Source organism: Eulemur rufifrons, chromosome 19 (assembly GCF_041146395.1).
Source record: "Eulemur rufifrons isolate Redbay chromosome 19, OSU_ERuf_1, whole genome shotgun sequence".
Classification (NCBI taxonomy): Eukaryota; Metazoa; Chordata; class Mammalia; order Primates; family Lemuridae; genus Eulemur; species Eulemur rufifrons.
The window spans coordinates 95065291-95083822 of record NC_091001.1 but is presented as its reverse complement, the minus strand read 5'-3'; the positions used below and the strand labels follow the sequence as shown (position 1 = coordinate 95083822).

General features: G+C 45.0%; 2 protein-coding genes across 4 annotated transcripts in view; both read right to left on the bottom strand.

The window, feature by feature from the left end:
* The window catches only part of IFT172 (intraflagellar transport 172), a 32703-nt gene extending 20137 nt beyond the window's left edge, over nt 1-12566 (bottom strand). For both annotated transcript variants that reach the window (XM_069494945.1, XM_069494946.1), the window contains exons 1-14: nt 12430-12566; nt 9794-9937; nt 9449-9561; nt 9002-9041; nt 8650-8715; nt 8364-8443; nt 8059-8146; nt 7033-7247; nt 5966-6089; nt 5455-5550; nt 3910-4071; nt 3494-3547; nt 3164-3267; nt 2903-2988 (exon numbers count right to left, since the gene is read on the bottom strand). In XM_069494945.1, the coding sequence (XP_069351046.1) occupies nt 2903-2988; nt 3164-3267; nt 3494-3547; nt 3910-4071; nt 5455-5550; nt 5966-6089; nt 7033-7247; nt 8059-8146; nt 8364-8443; nt 8650-8715; nt 9002-9041; nt 9449-9561; nt 9794-9937; nt 12430-12468 (1411 nt within the window). In that variant the 5' untranslated portion in view covers nt 12469-12566. The remainder of the gene's footprint in view (nt 1-2902; nt 2989-3163; nt 3268-3493; nt 3548-3909; nt 4072-5454; nt 5551-5965; nt 6090-7032; nt 7248-8058; nt 8147-8363; nt 8444-8649; nt 8716-9001; nt 9042-9448; nt 9562-9793; nt 9938-12429) is intronic.
* Nucleotides 12567-14413: 1847 nt separating this feature from the next.
* On the bottom strand, nt 14414-17499 carry FNDC4 (fibronectin type III domain containing 4). 2 transcript variants are annotated; one of them, XM_069494192.1, is made up of 7 exons: nt 17153-17499; nt 16826-16970; nt 16631-16746; nt 16186-16390; nt 15636-15725; nt 15191-15315; nt 14414-14998 (listed from the first exon to the last, which is right to left on the bottom strand). In XM_069494192.1, exons 2-7 carry the CDS (start codon nt 16944-16946, stop codon nt 14963-14965), a joined length of 693 nt encoding a protein of 230 aa, XP_069350293.1. In that variant the 5' UTR covers nt 16947-16970; nt 17153-17499; the 3' UTR covers nt 14414-14962. The 2 variants fall into 2 exon arrangements, with proteins under 2 accessions (XP_069350293.1, XP_069350292.1); XM_069494191.1 differs by having other exon boundaries at nt 14414-15315; nt 17153-17496.
* Between the last annotated feature and the right edge of the window lie 1033 nt (nt 17500-18532).

The window sequence follows — 18532 nt, the reverse complement described above, 5'->3', positions numbered from 1 at the left end:
GAGGTGCAAGGACCCTACTCTACTCCTGTGAACCCTGAAAATATATAAAATTATGTTTGTGCAGTATATATTTTTCTGGGAGTGAGTCTATGATTTTCATTAGATACTCAAAGGGGTTGATAACCCAGAAAGATTAAAAGAAGAACTGTCATTTTACATACACTGAAACTGAGACATACAGAGTGAATTGGCTTGTCCAAAGTCTCACAGCTCATTATTGCCACTTGAATCTTAGGCCTTTTGGTCTACATTATTATAGATACCTACATTTCTGAGCTCAGTAACCTGATATGAAATGTAATATTCATGAAATGCAAAAACTGGCCGGGCATGGTAGCTCATGCCTGTAATCCTAGCACTCTAGGAGGCCAAGGCAGGTGGATCGTTTGACCTCAGGAGTTCGAGACCAGCCTGAGCAAGAGCGAGACCCCATCTCTACTAAAAATAGGAGAAATTATATGGACAGCTAAAAATATATATATATAAAAAATTAGCTGGGCATGGTGGCGCATGCCTGTAATCCCAGCTACATGGGAGGCTGAGTCAGGAGGATCGCTTGAGCCCAGGAGTTTGAGGTTGCTGTGAGCGAGGCTGACGCCACGGCACTCTAGCCCCGGCAACAGAGTGAGACTATGTTTCCAAAAAAAAAAAAAGGAAATGCAAAAACTATCTTATGAATAGACCCCTATGTATATGGAAACTTGATTTATGACAGAGGTGGCATTATAAATTAGTGAAAAATGGGTGAAGAACGGACTTTCTATAAATGGTTAAATATATGGAAAAAAATAAAATTAGATTACTACCCACATTATACCATAAAAATAAATTCCATGTGAAAATCAAAATTTAAAAATGTTAAAATATAGGAGGGAATAGAGAAGGATTTCTTGAATAAATAAGACCTCAAGAATCACAAACTATTTTTTTGATGATAAAATGAACTATATTGAAATTAAAATGTCTGAGCACTAAAAGACGCCCAAAAGGAGAGAAAAAACAAACCACAGGATGAGCCAAAAGATCTGCAATCTAAATAACTATTAAAGGCTATATAAGCACATGTAAAAGAACTCTTTCAAATCAATAAAGAAGAGACAACCTGATTTTAAAAATGGGTAGGGTATAGGAATTGGCAAATCACAGAAGAAGAAATACAAATGGTCAATAAATAACTGAAATTAACACAATGAGATATCATTGCACATACATCAGTTTGAACCAAATTATGAAGTCAGGAAATTTCAAGTGTTAGAGAAGACATTGAACAATGGGAACTCTAACTGCTGGTAGGAATGTAAATTGGTACAACCTCTTTGGAGAGCAATTTGGAAATTTTTAGCAAAGTTGAAGATACACCTCCTCTATGATTCAGCAATTCCATTCTAGGTGTAGAACTTAGAGAACTAAATTACTATAATAGTGAAAAATCAGCAACTTAAATTTCCATCAATAAGAGATGAAAGATTCAAGGTGAATATAACAAAATATTAGGATTTGACAGAACAGGATATGGGTAAGCAAGTAATAATGATGTCGTTGTTATTAACAGCTAACATTTATTAAGTGCTTATTATGTACCAGGCATAAGTGTATTTCATATGAGGTAGTATTTGTATCCCCATTTTGTTTATGAGAAAATTGAAATACAGAAAGGTTAAATAACTTACCTAAGATCACACAGGAAGTAGAAAAGTGGGATGGTTTGACTCCAGAGCCCCATTCTTTTTTTTTTGGAGACAGGGTCTCACTCTGTTGCCTGGGCTAGAGTGTAGGTGGCACAATCATAGCTCCTTGCAACCTAAACTCCTGGGCTCAAAAGATCCTCCTTCCTGCCTTAGCCTCCCGAGTAGCTGGGACTATAGGTTCATGCCATCTCACTTCGCTGATTTTTAAAAAATTTTTTGTAGAGATGGGGTCTTGCTATATTTCCCAGGCTAGTCTTGAACTCCTGGCCTCAAGTGATCCCCCTGCCTTGGCCTCCTAAAGTGCTGGGATTACAGGCATGAGCCACCAAGCCTGGCCCAGAGCCCCATTCTTAATAGCTACACCACATACATATGTTATTCTCTACATTCTTTAGAGACTACTACGCTACTCTCTGTATTTTTTTATGCTGAAACATTTCATGATTAAAAAATACTGATATATAAAACAAGATTTATAAGGTGAACATTTTTGAAATGCAAATAAAGTTTCTATCTTACTAGTTACTAATAATAAACTGTACAAAAAATAAGGCCTCTTTCAATTCTAAGAGTCTATGATTCTATGTAGTCTAAACAGGAAAATTCATAAATTTGCTAATGGTTCTTCTCTACTATTCACAACTTGCCAGCCCTAAGATATATGTCTAGAGAAAATGAATAATTATATGGACAGGGCTATATAATATGTACCTATGTATTTATATCTAGACATTTAGGTATAGACACACACACGTAGACTTAAACATCTCATATATCCATTTTAAGAGTGGTGTTACATGTTTATCTGGTGCGTCTCAGATTCCTGGATTTCTCACTGAACATAATCCTGTGATATGGAAGTGCAATATAAACATCTTTTTTTTTTTTTTTAAGAGACAGGTTCTCTTTCTGTCACCCAGCCTGGAGTACATGGAGTATAGTGGCACAATCATAGCTCACTGCAACCTTGAACTCCTGGGCTCAAGCCATCCTTCTGCCTCAGCCTCCTGAATAGCTGGGACTACAGATACCTGCCACCATACTCAGCTATTTTTTGTAGAGACAGGGTCTTGCTATGTTGCCCAGGCTGGTCTTAAACCCCTGGCCTCAAGCAGTCCTCCTGCCCCACCCTCCCAAAGTGCAGGGATTATAGGCATGAGCCACCATGCCCGGCAACATCTATTCGCTATTAAAATTATGAGTGTCTTACTCACCTATAGCAATAGTCTTAATATCAACAAGATAAGCCAATTTCTTATTATCTTCCATTCCTCGCTGACGCCTCTCATTAATACGGATGCTAAAACATAAAGGGTGAGATAAGGAAAAATGGGCTTAGGTAGTTGGGTTGTTTATCAAGGGCTCTGAAGTACCATATGGGATGAAGTTTTTAGATTAACCTTAGGACACAGAATTTAGAATTCAAAAAGGAATTCTTTTGTGTTTCAAGGATTTAGAGAATCTTTTGAGGTTACCTGATAAGGTGAGGGTTCATGAATTCAGTACGTACAGAACCCAAGGTATCATTACTCCCATATTCCACCAGGGTTAGCTCTCCAGCATTGAAGATCATGCATACCTGGGAAAGAGTGGGGCTGTTATATGGTGGGCAGGTTGCATGAAGAAAGAGAAAAATAGCAGAGGGAGGTGTACTGTCAGTTCTAGGTGACTCCCATGTTTCTCCTTATTCTATTCCCCTGCCTATTTCATCCTCTCCCTTTTTTTATCTGCCATCTACCCATCTCTTCCCACTTGCCATCCTTCTGACACAGAAAGATGGTGATGGTGAATGAAGCTCTACTCACATTTTCATTTTCAAAGAAATACTTCTCATTGCCACCAGATCCTTGCCAGGCTACCTATAAAGAGGGGAGAAGACATAAGACGCAACATGGATAATTATTTAAGGTAACACTGAAAGAATGACAGGATGGGAGGCAGATAATCATGGTTAGGGAGGCTTTGGTACTTTACAAAAGAGGTGCTATGTCAGAATCTGCCCTAGTCCCTAAGTGTCTAAGAGATGGCATAAAAATAGCCCAACGATGGTGATTTAGACTCCAGGATTCTGAACCTCCTGGGTCTCCTTCCCTGAAACCAGGCCCCTTGCATCAGAATGTTAGAACTTTCCATGGAGATTTTACCCCTAGGGACTACTGATCCCCAGAATTAGCAAGTCAAGACACCCCTTTGCCCCCCTCACACCATTTTTGGCTCCTACCTCACTAAGGCGATTAGTGTTCAGGTCTCCCAGCAGCAGCGTGTCTGATGTGTGGGCCACCAAGTAACGTTCCTTTCCCAGGATTTTTACCTCTTCCACCTCATAGCCATAGTGTGACTTCAGCACCACTCGGGTCCCCGATGATAGGTTCTTCACAATCACCTTGGTAAGGGGACAAGTCTGAGCCCCTTTGGTTTCCCCAGCCCAAAAGAGGGGTGAACATTTTGTGTCCTTTGGCCATCTTCATAGCGCTAAACAAAGCTAATATCTTGTTTCCTCACGTGGCCTAGGATATCATTGATAATAATGATATACATACATGGGGCTTGCTATTTATGAAATGCTTTCATACATTATCTCTTTTGATGCTCATAGTACATATAATTCTGGAAGTTCCACTGGGTAAAACCAATCACTCTGCATTCCCACAGTTCTTTGTACAAACCTGTATACCATTTATCACAGTGTTAGTTATTACTTCATTCATTCATTCATTCATTCATTTATTTATCTCTTTAGCGATGAGGTCTCACTATGTTGCCCAGTCTGGTTTCCAACTTCTGGACTCAAGCAATCCTCCCACCTTGGCCTCCCCAAGTAGCTGGGACTACAAGAGCATGCTATGGTTAACATTATTATTATTTTCTTTGCTGCTGACTTGAAGCTCATTTTTTTTCTTTTTTTAATACCTACCTCTCAGGTTATTGAAGCTCATTTTTTGGTATGTTTGTGTCCTCTCCTATAATGATCTCCTTGACCAAGGGACAATGTCTTACATAATCATTTTTGTATTCTCAATGCCTAACAATGCTGACACATAGGAGAGAATAGATAAATGCTTCTGGAGAAAATAAAAGAATTCCATAGTACCAGCTCCTCAGGAGGCTGAGGCAGGAGGATCACTTGAGCCCAGGGGTTTGAGGTTGCAGCGAGCTATGATGATGCCACTGTATTCTAGCCTGGGCAACAGAGTGAGACCCTGTCTCAACACCCTGCCCCCCTAAAAAAACCCAAAAAGCAAAAACCAAACAAACAAAAAGAATGAAGAAACCAATGAATAATAAATGGAAGCAAAAAAGGATAGAGGTAGAGAAAAGAGAAAAGTGGGCTCAAGAACTGAGAAATGTGCTTGTAACATCATACACAGTGAGCTCAGAGGCCCTAAAACAACAGAGTTCACTTTTGTAATCCTATTTACCAAATTCCTCAGTTGACAGTGTATAGGAAATAAAGTCTTAAACCGGGAAGGTCTAAGTGGCAATCTCTGTACCCCTTAAGCCTGGTACTTAAAAGTTTACTTGACTAGCCAAAAAAAAAAAAAAAAAAAAAAAACCCAACAAACAAACAAAAATGCTTTTCTTACAATACGTTGGAAGAACTGCAACAGGAAAGTTGCCAGGGAGTTGCCCTGACACACTCTGAACAGCTCTACCAGAGGCATGAAGGTTAGAATTGACACTGTGGCTGCAGCCAGAAGGCAGGGAAGTGTTACAAGGATGAGTGGGCCACGGAAGATCCCAGTGCAGTCGGCTATCAGTTGCTTACCTGGCTAGGTCCCACATATGTCAGCTCAAACTTGTTCTTGTAAATGCTCCTTCGGAGGCAGCAGTCAAACTGTTCCACGCCACCACAGAGTGTGCCCTAGAAGGGAAAGTGATGGCATGAAAGGTAACACACATGGTACACTGGCATGAGGAAGATACCTGGAGACATCCTCAAAATGTAGGCTCTAGAATCTATAGAAGAGTTGGCAGTGAAAGGGCTGGCAGTTTTTGAAAGTACCAGAAAGAGACAGGTTGCAATCACAGGACTCAAGAGTACCACACACTGATGGGCTAATAAGGGAGAAATCAGCCCTGCCATACAACTTTGTTCCTTTCAGCATCCAATAAAGTATGAATTTTTCTTTCCTGCCTTTAACGCTCGATTTTTAAGTTGGGGTCAAAAGGAAATAGGAGATTCTCTAGGGTCTGGGGAGGGTGCTTTAGGATAAGGCAGGATTGTTTTCTAGTTTGGAGAAAGTCAGCAAACCAGAAAGGGATTACTAGTAACACACCGCACAGAGTCGTGAGCCATCTCGCTTCCAGGCCAAGGCAGTGATGGTATATAAGTTGGCAATTTCCTTGGGCTTTGCCTCTTCCCAGATGCTTTTTCGAGGGCTCCAGTTGAGCACCCGAAGTCTGAAATAAAGTATATGGCTTTTAGAAAAGATAGAGGCAGAGCAAAAGAGTGAAAATAGGCTGGTAACTGAAGAAAATTAGTTTTGCTGTATCAGAGAAGAAAGGAAATAAAAGAGAACAGACAAGCTAGGTTGTCTAGCAGGAGAGGACAAAAAGGTGCAAAGGAAATAAGTTGGGAAAATCAAGGCAAAAGTAAAATGCATGAAGAGTGATGGGATCTATTAGTTTTAGCTGGAAAAAAAAGTGATGGGAGCAGAGAAAACAAAAGATCAGGACAAGTGATAAAAATGAGCTGTTAGGAGTAGAGAAATATGGCAAAAGAAAAAAGAAATGGTAGGCATCAGAGAAGAAAGGAAGAAATATGACAAGACACATAAGATTGAAAGGGATAGAAAGACAGACTGACAAAATTGGAGTTAAACATTCTCCAAAGAAGTGACAGGACCTGGACCTGGACCCTGGCTGTCTATCTGCTGTACCATCATTCATTCATTCATTTGCTAAACATTTGAGCATAAATTATGTACTAGATGCTAATCTAGGCACTGGAGATATAAAGAAGAATAATAAGTCCACTTCTCAAGGACTCTTCAATTTAGCCAGATAGATACAAACAACAAACTGTAACATAATGGGATAAACTCTAAGCCAGTGGTCTAAAACGGGCAAGGGGAACACAAAGAAAGTGGAGAGGAATTCTGCTGTGGAAGCCCAGGGAGAGGCACGGAGACAAAACATGAGCACAGGACATTCTGGAACTGCCAGACCACCAATGGATGGTGGAAGCAGGAAGAAGAAAGTGCATGAATTACAATCTGAGAATCTCTTTCAACATACATCTGATTCTGGTCCAGTCTCCCACTCTGGTTCAAAATAATTTGGCTAAAGCAGAGGGTGTTCCTAGGGAAAGTAGGCAGAAGATGCAACTGGAAAGGGGACTCACCTGTCATAACTTCCCAGCACAACAGACTGGCCCCCAGGACTTGCTGCAGCTGTGGTGAACTCCCGCTCCTGAGGATCGCGACTATAATCGAAAGTTTGTAGCACCTGGCCTTCCTTTCCATAGGCTACAATCCTCCGATCACAGCCTGCAGCCACAATGCTGGTGGTTGCCCAAGCCAAGGCATATGGCGGGCACGGGTGGTTAACCAACTTCCCCTAAGATAGAAGTCGAGGGTTCAATCACCCGCTGAGGACTTTACCCCAGAAATTCCTCCATTCCCAGCACCTGAGACACTCACTCTGACCATCCTACTATGCAGAAATCTTTCTCCCAACATTTTCCCATCCCAACACATATCCTAATCCTGAAGACTTTACAGATTATCTTTCTGCCTCATACTCACACACACAACACATACACACATTGACCTTGCGCTCTAGAAAAACCTCAAAATACTGTGTGTTGGAGACCTTTAACAGGCACCTAGTAAGGCTCCCCAAAGGGAGATGTCCTACACATTAACCAATACTGTCTAGGCCCACAGAGAGCATATGGCTCCTTTCTTTTTAGGAGGACTAAATTTAATTAATTATTATACAAATAATTCTTAATGTAAATGATGCAAACAATACAGAATTATATAGAGTAAAACATGAAAGTTTCCTTTTATCCCCCACCTTTTCCCTTTCCCCACACCAAAGTAAATTTTTTCCTATGAATTTATATACATAAATATATTATTTTACATAAATGGGAATAATTTTCACTTTTCATTCCCCTCGGAGTCTTTATTTCCCTTTGTCTCAAGGTCCCTTCCACCTGAGTCACCCCTTCCTATATTTAGTGAGCTCCAGCGTCCCAAACACAAGTCCTCTCTGGGGTTGCTTCCATCTGTCTCTCTCCCTGGGGTCTCACTCCTCTGGCCTCCTCCCCTAGTGCCTCAATATAAGGCCTAGATGTCTAGTCTCCTGCAGGAGGCCTACTAGAAGTTCCTTATCCCCATCCCACAGCCTCCCTCACTCATACCTGTGACTCTCCAGAGCCTTCATCATCAAAGAAATACCTAACGATGGTACCATCCGCATGACCAGAGAGAATTCCTTTCCCAGAGCAACTAAAAAAGGGGAAAAGGAGGAAAGGAGAGAAATACAGGAAGAGATAAGAGTATTCTACATCACCAAGAAAATCCCGTCTCTGTCAAACACAGCCCCACTGGTGGTTCTTGCTACAAGTCCTCTCCATCTTTCATACTATGGTCTCCCAGTCCAGGCTTTCCCACAGCTTTTTCCTAATATTTCCAAGCTCTTGTGATACTACTCTTCCTTACTCACTTTGTTGTCAGTGACACTACGTAAGAATCTGTCCCATAGATGGTAGATGATTTATTAGTTTTGGTGTTTGCTAAACGAACCTGAAAATGGGAGAATGGATATAAGTCTGGTTAGGCTATTTTAAATTTCACTAGGTACAAAGAAAAAAAACCCCCACAAAACTGGTCCCTATGCATCCTCCCCCAGTACACAACTTGACCCTAAAGGAGAAGATGAATCATATTCCTCTCTTCAGAACCATTATCCCCACCCTGCACCTCTCCTGTGTTTCCCGTCCCTCTTTTACCTTGCCTTCAGCCAGCCCAAAGACAATGATGTACTCTGCCGGCCACTGCAGGCAAGTAACAGCACTCTGTATAAAAGAAATGATGAAAAGGATAACCCCATCTGTGTCGGTTAGCACGTTTATAACAACCTGAACACCCCACCACCCCGATCTCCTATAGGGAAGGAGAGGAGGGGATACAACTGGGCTCTAAGGATGAAAGATGACAATGAGCAGCCAGACAGCACCATCCTTGCAGTGGGAAAGGTCAGATTTGGATGTTAGAATATACAACTCCTAGTTGCATTTATAAGCAGAAATACTGATACATGTTTGCTCATCCTAAGCTCCCAGGGACTGGTCTGAACTTTACCGTCTGGATGAACTTGTTACAGATGACTTTCTTGTCACCCCTGCCAAATAAAATGAGGGAAAGCATATTAAAAACCACTTATATAAAAACTTGCCACAAATGATGCTGAGGGAAGGGAAGAAAGTGCAGACATCTTCCCTGGCCCACCAGTGTTTCCTCCCACCCTGCAGGAGCCCTGAAAGAAGGCTTATACAAGGAAGCCTGAGCAGCTTTGGAACAAAGCAAAGATGCAACATCACTCTGGTCCTCTTATTGACCTTAGACCAATTCCTCCAGGACAGGCTTGCAAAACATGGAGGATGGGCAAAGGTAGAGAAGTAACAGCAGTCTGCCTTCCATGCACAAGCTTGGTTCCTCCTCCTCTCTATTTCCCCTCCCCAGTGAGGCATGTCCCTTGCCTTCCCACTTCCTTTATAGGCCATCCCATCTCCCAATCTCTATCCTCACCAATCTTCTCCAATCTTGTAGACATAGATGATGTTGTCAGTCTGTCCTATGGCAATTTTAGTGGAATCAGGGGAAAAAGCCATGCCCTTCACCATATAGCTCTTCCTGCCATACTAAGTTAAAAAAAAAAAAAAAAAAAAGAGAGAAGAAAAACAAGTAATGAGTGCACATGAAAGAGAAAAGGGAAGAAAAGGTACATGTGTGCTCTAATGGGCTTGAGGGATTATACTGAGAAAAGGTGGGGTACACCATTTCCTATGTTTATGGCTAGGAGGCAGGCTAAGTTTCCCAAGTTCATACGGCCCCATATCAACAAGTTAAGGAACACAGGAATACTCTCTTCACCTTCATGTCAGCTGGTTTGGTGGAGAATTTATCTCTCCGTTCTCCATGTTCATCATACAGCAGTACCACTCGGTCTACTGTGCAGACAGCAAATTTGGCATTGTTCTGGGACCAAGCCATGCAGGTCACCTTTGCAGCTCCATCCTGCAGGGGCAAAGGGGTAAAAATAAACCCAGGTGCTGGTCCAGAATGCCAAAAGCATTTCTAGGTCCGTTACTTTTAGTGTGACTTTGGTCAATTTTCTTCCTGCCACAGTCTTATCCTCAAAACAAGGAGATGCCTGTGGCCATCAGATCCTGTACTGTGAGTTGTGAGAATAATGTGCTTTTAGAGACTCATAATGCAAATGCACTAAGAGGCAATGTGCTAAATCCCTGCAATGGCCCCTTTGTTCCCTTATATCCCAGGTCTGCTACTGAAATAAATTCAATTGGTCTGATAAGTTTTGGTCTTTAGCCCTTTATTCAATTAATATTTGTTGAGCACCTTACTGAGAAAGGCACTTGGCTAGGGGCTAAAAGAGAAACAAAGAGCAAAACATAGACGCTACCTCCAGATCTAATAAGATGGTGCAAAGTAGGAAAAGAAAAGTATGTAAAAAGTGCTGTGATAGTTTGGGGAAACCTGAGATAATTTTATGCTAAAGTGATCAAAATTAAGGTTTGAAGAATAGATGCAGTTGAGTGGGAAATTACAGAGATAGAAGGAATGGCATGAGAAAGGGGAAGTTTTGGTCAAGAAACAGTAATTTAGTTTAGCTGAAACTACCTTGAAAATAGAATAGAATGAAGGAGGTAAGGCAGGAATGACAGACTGGAGCCAGCTCAGGAAGGGTCTCTGATGTGAAGCTAAGGAGTTTGGGCTTATTTGGCAGGAAAGGAAGAGAAAGTGAGAGTTCTGGAATGGGGAGTAAAATAATTAGAGTTGAGACTTAGGATAAACAATGCTATTTTTTTTCTTCTTAACTACCCACTCCACAGAAGTCTAAGTTAGAAGTTATCATCTCCTGGTGAATTATTCTTACCACATCTGTCCCTTCCTAGCTCTGGGCCTAGCTCTGGTCCTCTAAGGTTTTGCTACTAAGGGTTTCATTCCTTGAAATAAAAAAATTTTAGCTTCTGCTCTAATTAATTACTAATTAATTACTTAGGCTCTAGAGCTCTGGCTTTAAACATTGTCACTTTTCACTCCTAACCCATCCACCTCCAAAGTCAGAAGTAAAAAGTCTCTTTTCCCCCAAATCCTCAAACCAGAGCCAGAAAATGGCCACACTACCACCATTATCATTGTCCAACTCTTCATTACACTAGGTTAGAAGGGCTGAGGGCTCCTCATCACCCTTTGCTGATCATCCTGCTTCATCGCTTTGCCCCATCCTGGGCATTCAGCCCCACCTGCATCATGACATCATCTTATTTTAAGATTGAAGGAGGATTTCATTTCCAATTTTTCCATTAGGGCAAAGGAATTTTAAATTACAGATTCAGGGGTTAGATTACTGAGCAAGGAGCACAACTCTCTTTTGTTCTAATTTCCTTCTGTTCTCCAAATGCCACATCCTCTAAGCCTTCCTGACTCCTATAATCAATTATTTCTCTTTCTCAACAATATGTACCACACTGGATTGTTGTGAGGATTACATGAAGTAGGGAATAGAATAGTAACAGCTAGCCTTTAACAAGTACTTACCATAGACTAGGCATTTTGGTAAGTGGTTGGCAAGCATTATCTCATTTCACCTCATAACACTGAAGTAGATGCTATTATTATCCCGTTTTCAAATGGGGAAACTGAAGCACGAAAAGGTTAAGTTAAGCGATTTGCTCAAGTTTACACACACAGTTTGTTAGCGGCAAAACCAAGATTTAACTCCATGTGTATGTACTCAGTTATGGAACATATTATCCTTGTTAGTTTTGTATTATTCTGTCCTTTGAATTTTGAATGTCCTTCCCTCTTGTCTATCAGTTTTCACACTGCTCTTCAGTTTACAATGTTCTTTTGTGTATATTACTACATTTAACTCTTCCCCAAATTCCCTAAAATTGCCATTAGTACTCCCACTTTCCAAATGAAGAGGCTGGTGAAAGCTCAGAGAGATAGTGTGACAAGGACTAAAGCCAGAGATATCGTCATTTGTTTAAAGTATTGGTGGAGCTAGGACTTGAATTCTGGTCTCCTAACTCCAAATCCCACCCTTTCTTCACCATGTTTCAAAGCTCCTCCCCTAGAGCCCAGCCTTTCCTGAACCTGAGGAGATACATCTTCACCATCAGAACAAATGGTTCCGTCTTCAGGGCTTGCACCTAATGCGCTTATTGAATTCTGCTGTGTTCGTTGTTTACATGTGCGCCTTTCCCTCTTGAAGGCTAGGGCAATAAGTCGGGTGGTTTTCATCCCCTAGAGCCCCAGCACGGGGCCTGGCACAAAACTGATGTTAATAAAATGAAAGCTACAGTCCTTAGCGATCCTTTCGCCTACTGAACACCATATCGACTGAGCAGAGTCGGGATCATCGCTATACCCGTTGCAGTCTTCTGCACACAGTAGGAACTCAACACTGTTAAGCTTCAGTTTTCCCACTTTTCTTGGTACCTAAGGCGGGAGGGGGAGGGAAGAGGCAGGCAACTCCTCACCTGAGGGCTCAGCAGGGTCCTCAGGTGCTTCAACTGCATGACGCACACCTGTCTCTCAGATGCTATCAGACAACTCCCGTGGTTACCCGGACAACCCGCCACGCAGCCGCAGCCGCAGCTACAGCTGCCGACGCTTATGCGACCGGAGCGCAATAAGCGTCGCAAGGTCACCACGTAGCTTTGCGGCTAAGCCAACAGAACGTGCGCAAGCGCGGTGAGATGTGAGGCAGGACCTTGAGAGGGCTTGACGAACCCTCTCCTCGACCAATCCCGTCGCTGCATGCAAATCAAAGCCCAAGCCCCACCCACAAGCGTTCGTCCAACTCTGGGGTCCTGCGTAATCATAGTCGAAGTCTTTCTCGCTCTTTGATGTTGTAAGCGTTGCTGAGTGCGCTCTTGATATTCATAACCCTGGAGGAAAGCAGGGCAGTTGCTATGATAGGCCTTTTGGAGTTGACGGAATTGAACTCAAATAGCTTACATGACTTGCACGGAATCAGAAGGCTAATAATGATAGCTAACAGCGGATGCTCAGTATGTGTCTGCCAGGTACTGTGCAAAATGTTATACGTGCATTATACCATGTAATCTCAAAACCACATTTTGAAGGGGATAGCGTTACTATTTGTCTCCTTTTACATAACAGGAGGCTCAGCATTAAAGAGGTCACTTGCCCATGCTAACACAGCCAGTAAGGGATGGAACTGGGATTTAACCCAGAGTTGATAAACTTAAACACCTTTTATATTTCTTCTCACCTCCTTCATGCTACCATACCCTGTGACACTTCCATTCCAAGAAATGATGTTCCCAGAGTCTGAGACATAAGTGTTTTGGAACCAGCAGCCAGGAAAAGGTAAGGTACCCTACTTCCAAATTGGGTAATGGTGGGTTAGAGATTGCTGCTTAGATAGGAATGCTTTTACAGTTCAGGGTGGAAGGCAGACCAGAGCTTGGCTCACCGGATAGGTTAAGTTTTGTGAAATCTGGGATTGGAGCTTGGTTAAGTAGAAAAGATATTGACTTTTTGATCTTTGTTTGGATTGGGGTTCCTTTCAGGATTTTTGGTCTGATTTCTTGTCACATATCAGTGAGACTGAAATGCAGAAAAGGGGTTGTTTGTAAGCCTCTTCTGGAATGATCCAAAGTTGGGAAGCACTGTAACCCTCCAGAAATTTAGCATATGCTCTCTAGGCAGATTCTGGGTCCAGAGGCTTCCCCCACAATGGTTGCAAATGTCAACAGATATTTGTCTCATGGCCACCAACCCCAACCTTGGAAATTAGGAAAGAACAGCCCCTATTTTCACAGGAAACAAGTAGGCCCCAGAGCCCAAATTATAATTCTTTTGACAGGGGAGTTCCAACTCCTCAGTTTTATTTTCAGAATCCTCCTCTGGATATGGTGGCAGAGCATGAACATAAACTCATTTATGCTTTACAATTATTATTGAGTTTGACTAACTGAACAGAGAGCGAGACAGAGATGAAAGGGAAAGCAAAGGAGGGAAGAATAGACACAGGAACAGATAGTATAGGAGCACATGCCACTGAAGGATCCATTAGTGTAGCTGCTCTTTTGTTAATCCCCAAGTCACTGCTCAGTCCTTTTCTGACCATTCACCCAGGGTTGATGGAGGAGTCAGAAGAATAAACGATGAGGAGCTGGGCTGTCGTTGTGAGCAGTGACAATAAAAAGGCTATTGGCCCTCTCACATGACATACTTAGTTTCCACTGCAGGAAGAACTTATGTCTTCCTCCTCTCTTTTACCTGCTTCTTACCCAACAAAGCAAAAGAAACTAGGGCTCTAGTTTTCTACACCCCTTCTTCCTGGTCCCTCTCCACCTATTCCAGGCTGGAGAATCCAAGCAAACACTTTACAGTGACAGTCTGCTCCTATCAAGTTGGCGGTGGTGTGAGGGGCCTTGGAGAGTCAGGAGAGAAATGTCTTCAGCATACCATACAGTATACCATACAGTCAGCTCCAGTTTGTCCAAGAATCTTTATTGGAAAAATGTCCAAGGGGTGAGATCACCAGCAGCTGAAGGGGCTGCCAGGTGAGGGGGAGCACCTGAGGCTCCATGGAAGACATTGGAGTAGTGCAGTGCAGCATCTGCCTCTAGGCCCAGAAGATTCCTTTTATTTGGCTGTGGGAAGGGAAGTACCCACAGAAACACCCCAGAGGCAAGATGTGGGGGCAGCTAGGGATGCCGAGAGTCCTGATACAGGTGAAATGGGGCCCCCATTTGGGACCTGATGGGATAGGGTAGAGCAAGTGAATCTCCCCTGGACCTGGGGGATGGGAGGAGATATCCTATCTGATATCCACTCCCCAGGTCTAGGAGCGCAGACTCTAACAGACCTACCTTCTGGCTCTGCTCACAGTGGAAAGAGGATGGGTACCAGGCCCGAGATTGTGGGAGTGTCATTACCCTCTGCAAGTCTCAGGCAGATCACCATCTTAGGCTCTCCCTGACCCCATCCCCATCCCCAGGTTGTTAGTGCATCTCCCTTCTGGTTCTGTTTCTTCACTCAAACGTCGATGGTGTTGATGGATGGTGACTTTTTCTGTGAAAGAAAATGGCCTGAGTCTCTAACTTTAGGAAAGCAGTAGGAGCCACTTTTCCTCTCCAGCATCCTCCACCCCAGGCCTTCCATTCTCCATCTTTTCCTGCCCCTCTTTGGCCTTCTTCCTTTCTTTGGCTGTTCCTCAGGGGCAGAATCACCCCTCCCGCCCTCACTGGCCGGCCCCCACATCACCTGTCTCGTCCCCACCGGCCTTCCCTGAGGACTGTGTTCCGGCCCCTTCCCCTTCTCCTTGGGGTTGTTGTTGGAGTCGTTGTCCTTGATGATGTCATACTGACGGCAGAACAGCCCAATTACAGCTGAAACACAACAATACAATCTGAGCCTTCATCGTGACCTCCCCACTCACAGCCTTGAAGGGAGTGAGATATCCACACAGCTTCTAGAAAAATCCAAGAAGAAAATCCTTGAATTCCTGGTGCCTATGAAATCTTCCTCTCTTGGCTCCGAACAGCCTCCTCTTCCTCTTTTCAAACTTCTCCTGATCATTCCCCTTCAACTAAGCATCTCCCCTCTCCATTTCTCTCACTCCCTTTTCTCCTGACAACCTTTGCCACCTCCCACCTTCACTGAGTCCCACCACCTAAGTCCCTGGTCCCCCATCAAGCTGCTTACTCACCAGCCCACATGAGCAACACCACGACAATGATGACCACTTCCCCGGTCTGCAGTGGTCGCTCTCCATCCAGACCCTCCACTGTGATGTCACCTGAGAAGGGAGAAGCCAGACTCTGGGTTACTGGGGAACAGCTATATCTATGCAGATGTATGCACGATGGAGATGCTGGGGATTAGAGTCAGAGTAGACCCATCATAGTAGACCCTCGAGTTATACGGTAGCCCCTCTCTGGGGGGAAGCCATTGGTGGACAAGTGGTTAAAGACCAAAAAGCAGGACGGCTGCAGGTCAGGTACTCACTTGTGCAGGCTGCAGCTGATGTGAAATGAGGTTGGGTAAAAGGAAGCTTAAAAGCCCTTCCCCCATACAATTCAATATCAGCCTGTCTGTACCCAGTCTCCTGCCCACCTGCTTTTCCTTCCTTTCCTGGCAGTACAATGAATTAAATCACTCTTCTATTCATCTAAGCTAGACTGTTGCTTGGCTTAGGGAAGTAAATAAGAGGCTAAAAGCCAGGGAAGAAGCCAGATAATCTGTGCTCAGACCCTCACCTGGGCTTGAGCTGTTTGAGGGTAACCGGTCAGAACCCTTGAGAGTTCGGAAGTGCACCCGGGGCCCTGGGGGGCTCTCTCCCCGAAGGCCGATGCTCCTGACCTGCACCGTGTAGTCGCTGTCTTCAGCCAGGCCCCAGAGGGCACAGGCCCGAGTGGTGGTGTTCACCTCCCGGATCACACGCTGCCCGGGGCCATTCTGCCGCTGCAGGGAGATGATGGGAGAGGAGGACAGCCTCGCCCCAGTGCCAGACCGCAAGGCTCAACCCCGGACTTTTGAACATCCAAACACTCCAAGGGTATAGGGTGAAAAGAGCAGCTTGAGCCAGGAAACATCAGCTCCCAGATTCCCCCACCTCTGGGAGAGCAGTTTGGGGGGAGGTAGCTGAAGGAATGTCCAGAGATCCAAGGACACAGGTTGGGGGAGCAGAAGGGTGATTCATACTTGCTGGGAAATGGAGTAGCCAATGACGATGTTGCCTTCTGGGACGTCCCAGGACACAGTGGCCGAGTTGGCTCTGAGGTGAGTGACCGTCACATTCACAGGAGAGGGAGGCCGGTCTGTGGGTGCCAGGGTGTTAACAGGTTTCACCCACAGACTAGCTCCGGTTGACCCCCACCAGCATCCCTCTTTACTCACCTGCTCGCACAAAGCCCAGGTCACAGCTGACCAGCAGGAGGACCGTGGGGCTTAGATATGGGGAGAGGGGCATCAACGAAGCCATGGTCCCCACCGAGTCTGCTGGGGGGAACTGGGGCATCCGCTTGACATCCAGGCGGGGCTCCTGGAGGTGGCAGGAGTTGTTGGGGGGGGGGGGGGTCGAGGACTGCCCAGAACGTACGGCGGGCAGCAGCTCCCTCGGGCTCCCCCACGGCCCACAAAGACCCATCTTCCCCCCGCCCCGCCTTCCCCGCCCCCGCAGTACCCGGGCGCCCCCAGTGCGCGGTCTGCCCTGCCCACACCCACCTCCGCCTGTCCTCGCGGTCGGTCAGGCCTCGGGGGGCTGCTCGGTGCCCAGAGGGCGGCCCATCGCCCGGCTCTGTGGCGCTGCCCCTACCCCATCCCGGCGCGGGCTGGGCGAGGCAGGCAGCGCGGGGCCCAGCTGCGGGGCAGAGGCGGAGCGGGCGCCGACCGCGGGTCTGCGGAGCCCCCAGAGCTCGGACGGGCCGCGTAGTCTGTCTCGGAGCAGGGGGCGTTGCCGGCGCGGCCTGGCGGCTGGCCTGGGTCCCCGGTGCGGGAGGCAGTGCGGCTGCCTTCTCCGGCCCCTGCAGCGGGATGTGACCGTCCCGGCCAGCCAGCCGCCGCCTTCTGCAGAGCTGGCCCCGCTCTCTCCGCCGCAGCCCGGCCGGGACGTGCGGGCCTGCCCCGCCCCGCCGGGGTTCTAGCCACCGTCATCCCCCCTCCCCCCCTTGTGCTCCCGGGGCTCCTCCCACGACCCTCCCTATGGCGGCCTCCCGAGCCCCCATCCCTTCTCTCCCCCGTCTCAAGCAGGGGAACCCGCGAGGCGCAGGTGCGAGGGTCCTGGGCGTCTGGGAGGTCCCCTCCCTCCTCAGATGGAATTAGCCAAGTTAGGAGGAGGAATTCCACCTCTGGTGCGGGAGGGGCTAAGAGGAGAGGGGACAGAGTGATCGAGATGATAATTGTTTTAACAATCTCTTACTTGTAGATTGCGTCAGCTTTTAAGTCTTTCCCATTCATAATCTGATTTAATTCCGTTCGCTTTCTCATTCATTCTTTCATTTATTCAGCAAATATTTATTGGGTATCTCCTATGTGTCTGGCATTATGTTAAAAAGCTGGAGATACGATTGTTAAAGTGCTGGGCTTATGGGGGAATTAGGGGGAATTAAAGAGCAAAAACTTATGACCTTTTTTTTTTTTTTTTTTTGGTAAGCTCTGCCACTTACTGTATGGTTTTGGAAAAACTGATTAATCTGCACCTCAGGTTTTCCACCTGTAAAGCAGAACATAATGAAACTTCACAGGTCTGTTGTGAGTTCAAAAGAAATAATGTTGGGGAAAGATCTTTATAAATCTTACAACACTATGTGAATGAGTGATTATTATTAATTTGCATCAATTTGTTACTTTGTTCAGTCAGTAAACATGTAAGTCTTTAAATTATTTAATGCTTTGGTGAAGCATGAAATCTGGAGCGAGAACCTGGGTGTGACTCCCGATTTGGCCAGCTGTGTGATCTTAAGCAACCAATTCAATTTCTCTGAACCTCAGTTTCATCGTCTGAAAAATCATCAGTATCGACTTCTTCATGTTATTGTATCCAATGAGATACTGTATGTGAAAAGCACTTTGTTCAGTGTAAATAAACGTTGACTAACATTGTAT